Source organism: Piliocolobus tephrosceles, chromosome 6 (assembly GCF_002776525.5).
Source record: "Piliocolobus tephrosceles isolate RC106 chromosome 6, ASM277652v3, whole genome shotgun sequence".
NCBI classification, from domain to species: Eukaryota; Metazoa; Chordata; class Mammalia; order Primates; family Cercopithecidae; genus Piliocolobus; species Piliocolobus tephrosceles.
The window spans coordinates 1633-12909 of record NC_045439.1 but is presented as its reverse complement, the minus strand read 5'-3'; the positions used below and the strand labels follow the sequence as shown (position 1 = coordinate 12909).

The 11277-nt window shown below is 55.5% G+C and overlaps 1 protein-coding gene across 1 annotated transcript; it reads left to right on the top strand.

The window, feature by feature from the left end:
* Positions 1-313: 313 nt before the first annotated feature.
* Positions 314-10891, top strand: LOC113220097 (HHIP-like protein 1). The gene is made up of 4 exons (XM_026448783.2): positions 314-1223; positions 8367-9013; positions 9327-9464; positions 10866-10891. The coding sequence occupies exons 1-3, from the start codon at positions 969-971 to the stop codon at positions 9328-9330; spliced, it is 906 nt and encodes a 301-aa protein (XP_026304568.1). The 5' UTR covers positions 314-968; the 3' UTR covers positions 9331-9464; positions 10866-10891.
* Positions 10892-11277: the final 386 nt, after the last annotated feature.

Below are 11277 nucleotides of genomic sequence, written 5' to 3'. Positions count from 1 at the left end.
CCAAAGACAGAAACACGGTCCCCCAGGACAGTCCAAAGAGACCTGCAGAGGACGGATGTGTGCGCTGGGGTCATGAAGATGGAGTAGGAGCTCACTGGACAAAGAAGATGGGGAAGGACACTCCAGGGAGGATCAAATGCTGAGGTCCACTTGAGAAAATGCCTGGGTGGTTCTGGTGCTGTGAGATTCTGGGGTAGGTGAGGCTGTGTGTGTGCGTCTGTATGTGTGTGTTGGGGGGTGGGGCGGGGTTGGGTCTGAATCTTCAGCAGGGGCAGTAGAACAGAGGGCTAGATGCCCACCCCAGGGGGTAGACGCATCAGTGCTCCCTATGCGAGAGTGGAAGTGGGAAGGCCCCGTGGGTCCTGGGCTGCAGGAGAATCCGTCGCCCCAGGAGCAGAGACTGGGAAGCACACAGTAAGGGCCAAGGGTGGACTGCGGTAGCTGCTCCGACCCCACCCCCCACCCCTAGGCCAGGTTTCGCTTCTCCCTGAGAGCCCTGGGGCAACACCCCCTGTCCTTTCCCTCGCACCCCCATTTTTAAACTTACGTGAGAGCTTTCGGGGACCGGCTGCGGGCATCCCTTTCCCTAGCCCAGTGGGTGGTGGAACCGGAGCCCAGGAGTCCAGCCCTCTGGCCCTGCGCCTCCCTGGCTAAATAGCGCCCTGTGGGGAGGAAGCGGGGCCCCAGGCGGAACCGGGAAAACACACCGGGACTCTACAAACCCGGCCACTCCCACTGAATTGGGAAAGCGGTTAACAGAGGTCGTACCGCATTCTGCGCCGCGTCCCTCTTCCTTCAGTCCCGCCGCATGTCCCCGACCAGAGGTGGCCTCCTAGAAGGGGAGGTCCCCAAACTCGAGGCCCTGCGTGTAGGGGAGGGGAGCGCCCGCCCCTTCCCCGCCGCTGCGAGCGCCCCGGGAGGGGACTCGGGCTACCGTCCCTCCGCCTCTTCCCCCGCGGGGCGAAGCGATGGCTCGGGCCGGGGCCGGGACGCTGCTGGCGCTTTGGGTGCTCGGGGCTGCCGCGCATCCGCAGTGCCTGGACTTCAGGCCGCCCTTCCGGCCGCCGCAGCTGCTGCGCCTCTGCGCGCAGTACTCGGACTTCGGCTGCTGCGATGAAGGGCGCGACGCCGAACTGACCCGCCGCTTCTGGGACTTGGCGAGCCGCGTGGACGCCGCCGAGTGGGCCGCGTGCGCCGGCTACGCGAGGGACCTGCTGTGCCAGGTGAGCGGGCGCGCGGCCACTGGGAGGGGCGGGGCGCGGGCGGCCGGGTCCTGGAGCAGAGATCGGAACCCCGCGGGGGCGAGGGCCAAGAGTGAGCGGCGGACTCTGGAACTCTAGGCCCCAAAAGGGAGTCGTTCGGCTCGGGGCGGGGAGACTGCGCATCCCAGGGCGACTCTTGGCTTTGCCATTCATTCGTTTTATGACTTGGGCCTTCTCGGGGCCTCAGTTTCCCCTCCTGAAGCAGGAGGGACGGACAGATGATGTCATCATTTCCTCAGAGGTTGGGGGCTCCTCTGCCCCGGTCCCCTGGAGTCAAGTCCCCAGCGTCCTACCCCGAGCAGCTGCACCCTTGTCGGGGTACCAAGGTGGAGAGGCATCTGTCCTGGTCAGTGCTCCTCTGTGTTGTCCCAGGGGCAGTGAAAGCAGAGGGCCCTGCCGTGGGCGTGGTCAACGTGTGGCCAGGGGTTGTTGCGGGGGTTGGGGCCACTGCCCCCCACGAGAGTCCCACCCCCATCCTGATGCCCTTGCCACTTCCGCCATCACCTCTGTGGGTGCTGTGTCCTCTCCTGGGGATGGCGCCCTGGCCTGGCAGAAGCTCGCTCAGGAATGAGCAACAGCTATGTGTTGAAGTTCCTGGGCCCCCCATCTTCCCCCTGAGTGTGGAGCCCCCGCTTCTGTGCACACCTGGCGGTGCCACTGCTGTTTGTTTTCCTCTTGTGGGAGTCTGAGGCCCCAGTGCCTGACCACACCCAGGTGGGCAAATGCTGCCTGGCTGAATGCAGAAATGGGGCAGGACAAGGCATTCCTGCCCCAGCATCTGGCCAGTGAGAGGCCTGGGGTGGAGAGGGCCCAGTGGCCAGGGCCATGTCCCAGCTTTCAGCCAGCAGGGGCAGGTGGTGTGGGGAAGGGCAAGAGGGCTGACTTGGAATTGGACTTTGATCCTGGCTCTGTCACTTCCCCAGCTTCGTGACCTGGGCAGGTCACTGCTGCACCTCACAGTGTCTTTAAAATGAAGCTGGGTGCAGTGGATGATGCCTGTAATTCCAGCCCTTTGGGAGGCCGAGGTGGGCAGATCACTTGAGGTCAGGAGTTCAAGACCAGCCTGGCCAACATGGCGAAACTCCGTCTCTACAAAAATATAAAAATTAACTGGGCATGTTGGGGAACGCCTGTAATCCCAGCTATTCGGGAGGCTGAGGTGGGAGAATCACTTGACTCTGGGAGGCAGAGGTTTCAGTGAGCCAAGATCGAGCCATTGCACCCCAGCCTGGGCAACAGAGCAAAACTCTGTCTCAAAAATATAATATAATATAATATAATATAATATAATATAATATAATATAATATAATATAATATAATATAATATAAAAAATAAAACCTTAACCACCCCCCTGGGTTGCCATGCAGATTAAATGCTACATACTAGGGGCTCGGTAAATGTTTGCAGTTGGATTTCTCAAGGGTTTCCTTGGCCCTCACTGGCTGCCCAGCCCTGGGAAGGGTCCAGGTGAGGCTCGGAGCCCGATTCAAGGAAGACTCAGAGGGAGGCAGGGACTTGCCCAGTGGTCACACAGCTCAGTGGTGGTTGAGGTGGGGACGTGGACCACACTCGCTGATGTGAACACATATCTAGGTGGGAAGCAGTGGGCTCTGGGAGGATGAGGAGGGGGCCCTTGGGAGCTTCAGAATGCAACAAAGGGTGGGCTGGCCACCTTTAAGTGGGCTCTGCTGGACTCCCATGCTGTGCGCCTCAAGGGCACGGGAATGGTCTGGCCAAGCATTTGCCTCCCTCACCAGCCTGGGGGCTCCTCAGGACCAGTTCCTTTGGTCTCCCCACCCCTGTCACATAGCAGAGTTCCTGCATCCATGCCACATTTGTCTATTGGGCACTCGCTATGTGCCTGACTCAGCAGGGCAGTGAGGAGGGCAGGTGGATGGAGGAAGGGAAGGGTCAGTCCTGATGCTGTCCCCTGGCAGGGCACCTCTCTTTTCTTGGGAACCTTCCCAGGACAGCCTGGCCTTAAGCAACCAGCAGTGAAGTGACTGCTAACACTTCAGCCCAGGCATCTCTGAGAGTGACCTCATGTCTGGAGTGAGCTTAGAGACAGCGACTGAGGCTGGGTTACAGTTTCACTGACGGGGCCTCCTGGAGCACCCTGGTGTGAGGACCGAGCTCTCTGCTAGCCAAGGCGGAGTCTGCATTTGACACCTCCTGATTTCCACACGTGGAGGTGGTGGAGGTGCCTTATTTATAGATCTCTGTCAGTGTGGAGGCACTCAGGCCTTCACACCTGCTTTGGGGAGATGCGAGACTCTTTCCTGGGGCTTGGCTTGTCCAGTAAGTGCCTGTGTCCTCTGGAGGAAGAGGACAGCCATGGCGCGTGGCACTCCCAGTGCCTCTGGTGTGAGCTTCCACATCAGTAACCACCCCTGTGACTGGGGTTGCCTCTCTAAGCCGCTGAAATCATCAAAGCATGGTTTCTGATGGAGATGTCCATGAAATGTGCCCTACGGGCTCATGTATTCAGTAGGCTCTTCCTGAACCTGTTAGGAGTCAGCCCTGTGCTGGATGCTGGACCCAAAAGCAGTTGGCAAGTCACAGGCCCAGTCTCAAAAGTCCCCTTTGTCACTTCAGGAGACCGACACACACAGGTAGGTGCCAGAGATTCCTCAAGGAGTGTAGGAACAAGGCCACATATCTCAGGGAAGGCTTCCTGAATGTTGGTTGCATGCTGATAGCTCATATTTACTGAACAAACACACGCATCTTCTCCATTTATTCCTCCCAACAGTTCTAAGAGGTTGGAACTCCTTTCCCGTTCTATAGATGAGGACATAGGCACAGAGAGGTTAAGGAGCTTGCCCATGGTTAAGAGCATTAAGAGGTTAAGAAGCATTCCCCAGCCGGGCGCAGTGGCTCAAGCCTGTAATCCCAGCACTTTGGGAGGCCAAGACGGGCGGATCACGAGGTCAGGAGATCGAGACCATCCTGGCTAACACGGTGAAACCCCGTCTCTACTAAAAAATACAAAAAACTAGCCGGGTGAAGTGGCGGGCGCTTGTAGTCCCAGCTACTTGGGAGGCGGAGGCAGGAGAATGGCGTAAACCCGGGAGCCGGAGCTTGCAGTGAGCTGAGATCTGGCCACTGTACTCCAGCCTGGGCGACAGAGCGAGACCCCGTCTCAAAAAAAAAAAAAAGAAAAAAAAAAAAAAAAGAAGCATTCCCCATGGGGAATGTATGCTCTGGCTCCAAACCCCTTCTAACCGCTTCGCCACACTGCCTCCCTCCTTGAAGCCTCGCTGTGTCCCACAGTCCGTAGAGTGGACAGACAAGTGAAGAGATAATGAAATCCTAGCCAAGCTGACTGACTGAAGCGTCCCTGGCGATGGAGCCGTGACTGCTGTAGAGAACTCACCCTGTAAGCTACAAGATTCCATGGAGTGAGTGTCATGCCTGAGATATGGACAGAGTGCATTGGGAGCATCCATAAGGGCCAGGGATGGACCAGTCAGGGCCCTAGGAGCATGGAGGACAAGAGGAGACCTTTGAGTCGGCCTTGAGTCATGCATAGCAGTTTGCCAGAGGAGGAAGTAGGTGAGGAGCGAATATCCGCCGGACAGGATACTGTGCGCAAAGGCTTGGTCTTCCAAAAAATGAATGGTGGACATAAGAAACCTTCAGGACCCAGGGCCGCAAGTCACGAGTGTCAGTGACATGGGATGGCAAACTCTGGGCAAGATGGGGGCTCTCTGCCCTGCACTGAATGGCCCAGGCAGCTGTAGCCTGCGATACGGGGCTGGTTTGCTGTGAGCTTCCTGCCGCCTGCCCCCAAACACACTGAGGCCAGGCTGCGGATCATCCTCTTGCCAGTAGCAATCACTCTTGTTGCTTCCTAGTTCTGGACTACCCTGGTCTGGGCACCATATTACATTGTGTGTAAGTAAGAGTACACAGGCCACGAGGAAGCGTCTGCTGTGTGATTGGGATGCGTGGATGCCGAGGTGTTGGGCCTGGCTCCCTGAGGGAACTTTGGCTCCCTCTGTAGTTCTGGACTGGGCTTTGGTGAATGGAGGGCTCTCGTTGCCTTCCAGATGTCTATTCTGCCCCTCACTGTGTCTCTGGAACCAAGATGTGCCTGCCACAATCTCTGCTCAGTAAATTCTTGGTGAATGAAATGTTGCTGACTAATCTAGAAAGAACACCAGTCCAGGCATCATGAGGCTTGGGTGTGAGCCCAGGTTTGGCTACTTCTTGGCTCGTGGCCTTCTTTAAGCCTCAGTTCCTCATCTATAAAACAGGAGTCAAGCCGTGTGCGGTGGCTCATGCCTGTAATCCCAGAATTTTGGCGGGCTGAGGCGGGAGGATTGCTTGAGTCCAGGAGTTCAAGACAAGCCTGGGAAACATAGGGAGACCCTATCTCTGCAAAAAATAAAAAGGAAAGTTAGCCACACCACAGGTGTGGTGGAGCCCATCTGTGGTTCCAGCGACTCTGGAGGCCAAGGTGGGGATGATCGTTTGAGCGCAGGAGGTCAGGGCTACAGTGAACTAGGATTGTGCCACTGCACTCCAGCCCAGGAGACAGAGAGAGGCCCTGTCTCAAAAAATAAATAAACAAATAAAATAAAATAAAATAGTGACAATGACCCTATCTTGCAAAGATGAAAGAAGGCACATGTGCACACAGCCCCTCCCTGGTCCATGTGCAGCTGCCGGCTGACCCACAGGCGGTTCCCAGGGAACCATGGGAGGGACAGCACAGCACACACGGCGGCCCGAGGCCTGGCCATCTGGCCAGCTCATTGGCAGAGGGGAGCATGTAAGACATGGCACCCTGGTCTGTACCTGGGACAGTAACTGACCAGGACCTCAAGACATTCTGCCAAGTGGCCTTTGGCCTGTCAGGTGAGACCTAGCCTCACAGCAGTAGAGGGGCCAGAAGGACAGGCTGTGGCATGAACAAAAGCCACAATCATGTCACAGGAGTGAGTGGGCCCTGGCCTGGGACTTGAGAACACACTGGGAGGCAGCCTGCCATCCTGCATGCCCAGTCCTCCCCCAAACAGCCCAGAGGCCTCCTGCTGGAAGCCAGCCTGGTCCTCCCTGTGAGGGGAGGGAGTACGTGACTGTCAGCGCCTCCCCACTGCAGAAGGAGCATTCCCTGAAGCCTCTGGGGGGCCCAGAGCTGACTCAGACCCGGCCTTGGCCTGGTGGACTCACAGGTGGGGGAGGGTGTCAGCCACAGATAGAAAGAATGACCACGCCACAAGCCGGCGGCTCTAACAGGAAGGCCTGCAGACAGCCTGGAGCTGTGGCCTCTGCTTTGGGTAGCGATAGGGTGCAGAGGGGTGCAGTGGTGTGGGGACACTTAACTGGCGTTTGGGGATGGGTAGCAGGGAGCTGGCAGGTCGAGCTGAGCAGACATGGCTCAAACCCCAGCCCATCAGCATGTGACATGATACCTTGGGCTAGTGGCTCCCTTCTGCTGTCTGCTTCCACCTCTGTGCAGTGGTAATAAGAACAGGCCTCCCTCCTGTGGTTGCCTTGAGAAGGAAATGCAGACGCACGGGCTCGCTGACCTGGTGCCTGGCCCACAATCTGCCCCAAACCCCAGGAACTGCTGTGATTGGTTCGCACTCCTTCTCCCATGGTCATGGTCATGATTTAAGAATAAAGAGAATTCTGCCTGCCAGAGAAGAGTAGGGAAAGGGCATACCTGCAAAGGTGACAGCCTGTGCTGAGGCTCAGAGGTGTGAAATGGGAGGGAGTACGTATTAGTCTCTTATCTCATTGCTACGAAGAAATACGTGGCTGGGTGCAGTTGCTCACACCTGTAGTCTCAGCACTATGGGAGGCTGAAGCGGGAAGATGGCTTGAGTTCAGGAATTTGAGAGCAGCCTGGGCAACATGGCAAAACCTCATCCCTACAAAAAATAAAAAAATTAGCTAGGTGTGGTGGCTCTTGCCTGTAGTCCCAGCTACTCAGGAGGCTGAGGCAGGAGCATCTAGGAGGCAGAGTTTGCAGTGAGCTGAGATGGTGCCACTGTATTCCAGCCTTGGTGACAGAGAGAGAGAGAGAGAGAGACCCTGTCTTAAAAAAAACAAATCAACAAACAACAAAACAAAACAAAACTGGGTAATTTATAAAGAAAAGAGTTTTAATTGGCTCACAGTTCTGCAGGATGTATAGGAAGTATAGTGGCCTCTGTTTCCGGGGAGTTCTCAGGAAACTTACAATCGTGATGGAAAGCAAAGGGGAGGCGGGCATGTCCCATGACAACAGCAGGAGCAAGAGAGAGATGGTGGCGGGGCGGAGGCACATTTTAAAAAACCAAATCTCATAAGAACTCACTCTACAGTACCAAGGGGAGATGGTGCTAAACTAAACCATGCGTGAGAACTCCACCCCTCTGATCCAGTTACCTCCCACCAGGCTCCTCCTCCAACACTGGGGGTTACAATTCTACGTGAGATTTGGGTGGGGACACAGATCCAAGCCATATCAGAATATCAGGAGATGGAAGGTAGACAGGAGGCTGGAGGGGTGGAGAGAGGCGGGAGCTGATGGTGGAGCTGTCCATGGGCAGAGCCAAGTCATACAGCACTTGGTATTTTACTGTTTTTCAACAGATAGAGGCCAGAAGGTACTAGAGGGTGGCCTAGTACTAGAAGATACTAGAAGTACTAGAAGTACTAGAAGGTACTAGAAGTACTAGAAGGTACTAGAAGGTACACAGGGTGGTCAGGGAGGATCGGAGGTGAGCCTTGGGCAGGAACCCAAGTTAAGTGCAGCACTGAGCTGTGCTGATGTAGGGGCAGAGGTGCACTGTTAACACAGAGAGGGTGGGTGGCAGTGCCTCAGACTCTTCCTGGCATATAGCAGGTGCTCCAGAGTAGCTGCTGCTGTTGCTGCTGCTATTAATAGGAGTAGGAATAGTTGTTCTGTGTTCTAACAGAATAACACAAACATTAAGACCTAAGGTTTGCTACTGTCACTGAGGCTTATCATGGTAACAAACAGATGGCATTGTCTCCATTTTATGGATCAGCAGACTGAAGCTCTAAGAGATGGGGGACCCGCCCAAGGGTACACAGCTGGTAAGCACCTCCACGAAGCGTCTCTGAGCCATCGCTGTCTCTGCAGGAATGCTCTCCATATGCAGCCCACCTCTATGACGCTGAGGACCCGTTCACACCTCTGCGCACGGTGCCCGGGCTCTGCCAGGACTACTGCCTGGACATGTGGCATAAGTGCCGGGGGCTGTTCCGTCACCTCTCAACTGACCAGGAGCTTCAGGCGCTGGAGGGCAACCGTGCCAGGTTCTGCCGCTACCTGTCCCTGGATGACACGGACTACTGCTTCCCTTACCTGCTGGTCAACAAGAACCTCAACTCAAACCTGGGCCATGTGGCGGCCGATGCCGAGGGCTGCCTGCAGCTGTGCCTGGAGGAGGTGGCCAATGGGCTGCGCAACCCCGTGGCCATGGTCCATGCCAGGGATGGCACCCACCGCTTCTTCGTGGCCGAGCAGGTGGGGCTGGTATGGGCCTACCTGCCCGACCGCTCGAGGCTGGAGAAGCCTTTCCTGAACATCAGCCGGGCGGTGCTCACCTCGCCCTGGGAGGGTGACGAACGTGGCTTCCTGGGCATTGCCTTCCACCCCAGCTTCCGGCGCAACCGCAGGCTCTACGTCTACTACTCAGTGGGTATCCGCACCAGTGAGTGGATCCGCATCAGCGAGTTCAGGGTCTCTGAGGATGACGAGAACGCCGTGGACCACAGCTCTGAGAGGTGGCTTCCTTGGGGAACCCGGGCCTGGGTGGGGGCAGGTACCCATATGCACTGGTGTGACTGTACCAGTTGGTATCCTGTTCTCAAATACTGTGAATATTTAACACACCTGGTAGGGGTGCTGAATTTCATGCTTTGGGGCCTGGGGAAGGACAGTTTTGCAGATCAGATCTCACACGGGGATCATATCCAAACCCCTCCATCTGGCCTCGAGGCCCGACATTTCTCCACCAGCTCTTTTGTTTCAGGCACTTCATTTCATCTGATTCTCCTAAAACCCACTGAGGCTAGTATTATTTTTCCCGTTTTACAGATGAGAAAGTGGAGGCTTAGAGAGGTGAAGTGTTGGGTCACACGGGGAGGGAGCGTCAGAGCTGGGAACCTGATCTGTTGTCTCCAAAGCCCACCCTCTGCCCTCTGCCCCAGCCGCCTGCCTCACTCTGGCCTGAAGGTACCATTGTTTTTTTTTTTTTTTTTTTTTTTTTGAGACAGAGGCTCGCTCTGTTGCCCAGGCTGGAGTGCAGTGGTGCAATCTCTGCTCACTGCAACCTCCACCTCCCGGGTTCAAGTAATTCTCCTGCCTCAACCTCCCCAGTAACTGGGACTACAGGCGCCCGCCACCATGCCTGGCTAATTTTTTGTATTTCAGTGGAGACGGGGTTTCACTGTGTTGCCCAGGCTGGTCTTGAACTCCTGAGCTCAGGCAATCTGCCCGCATCGGCCGAAGGTTCCATTCTTGAGCCCCACTGGCTCCTTTTTCCCACCCGAATCCGCTGCCCCAGGGAACTTGCTCTCCTTCCTGCCCTTAAGTTCTTCTGTTCCTCCTCTGGGCTTCTGCTCCTCTCAACAACGCCTTCAGAGCCTGTGCTCTGTGGATGATTTGTGCCCCAACTGTTTTCAAAATGGGTCTGACCTGACCTCGCACGTGGGGCACACATATCAGTCTGAGTTCAGTAGGAAATAAACCCTGTATCAGGTAACTCAGTAGGTAGAATTTGATCCTGGGAGTCAGTTACTCGGGTTTTAGAAATGATGAAAGGGCTCAGACGCGGTGGCTCACGCCTGTAATCTCAGCACTTTGAGAGGCTGTGGTAGGCAGATCACTTGAGGTCAAGAGTTCAAGACCAGCCTGGCCAACATGGCGAAACCCTGTCTCTACTGAAAACACAAAAACTAGCTGGGTGTGGGAGTGTCTATCTGTAATCCCAGCTACCCGGGAGGCTGAGGCAGGAGAATTGCTTGAACCTGGGAGGCAGAGGTTGCAGTGAACCAAGATCCTGCCACTGCACTGCAGCCTGGATGACAGAGCAAGACTCTGTCTCAAAAAAAAAAAAAAAAAAAAAAAAAAGACAGGGGGGCAACCTGGGGAAGGCAGCGACTCTGAGGTCAGCAATTGGAGGAAGTTACTTCCACCCCTTGGACGGGGAGTACAAAGTGAGAAGATGGGGTTATTGGGACCCTGGAGCTGAGGATACCCAGTGGAAGCTGGAACCATAATTGGCCTGGGCAGGAGGAGGTAGAGCCAGGGAGGAGCAGCTGCTGCCAAGAAGCTGCTTAAAGCAGAGAAGTGCTCCTCCCTCTCCAGGCTCCTGCCAATGCAGTCTACTGGCTGACCTCGCTGGAGGCCAGCTAGCTACGAAGCCTGGGAAATGTCCTTCACAGGAGCTGACCCCCTGCAGTAGAGACAGAGGAGGTAGGGGGAGGGCCAGGACTGGGTCTGAGGGCAAATTAGCAAAGAACAGCACATTGGGTGTTTGATAAAACTATAAAATCTTGACACTGAATGTATAAAAAGGAGGAGAAATCACATATGTTAGCTGTGAAGGCTAACGTGAATCTTTATGATTCACAGCATTAGTTTTGACTATGAGCTTCCCGGCAGCCAGAGCAAAAGGAGGAAACATAATTCTCAGGATCTTACAGGAGCCTGTACAGCCAGTTCTCCAAGAGAGACCAAGTTTATCACACGGACCTGACAGAGGGGAGATGGAGGGACAGAATGGATGTGTCTTCAGTGGTGAGACTTTTAAAAATGGATTCCTGATAAAGACTTGAGGTGCAACACAAAATATACAGATGAACATATTTCAGAGTGGGGGCTCAGCAAAGGTCCTCTGGTGACCTCACAAAGTCAAGCCTAGAACTTGACTCACTCGTGGGGAGAGGTAGGCACAGCAGGCTCAGGGCAGCCAGGAATGAGTGGTTATCCTAGCCTGAGTCCGCTGTCCACTGTCAGTCTCTTCCCAGTCTCTTCCCAGACCCAC

Bases quoted from the DNA above. Each gene is read 5' to 3' on its own strand.
- LOC113220097 (XM_026448783.2), top strand. From the start codon at position 969: ATGGCTCGGGCCGGGGCCGGGACGCTGCTGGCGCTTTGGGTGCTCGGG. The intron at 1,224-8,366 runs GTGAGCGGGCGC...CTGTCTCTGCAG, and splicing joins CGAGGGACCTGCTGTGCCAG to GAATGCTCTCCATATGCAGC.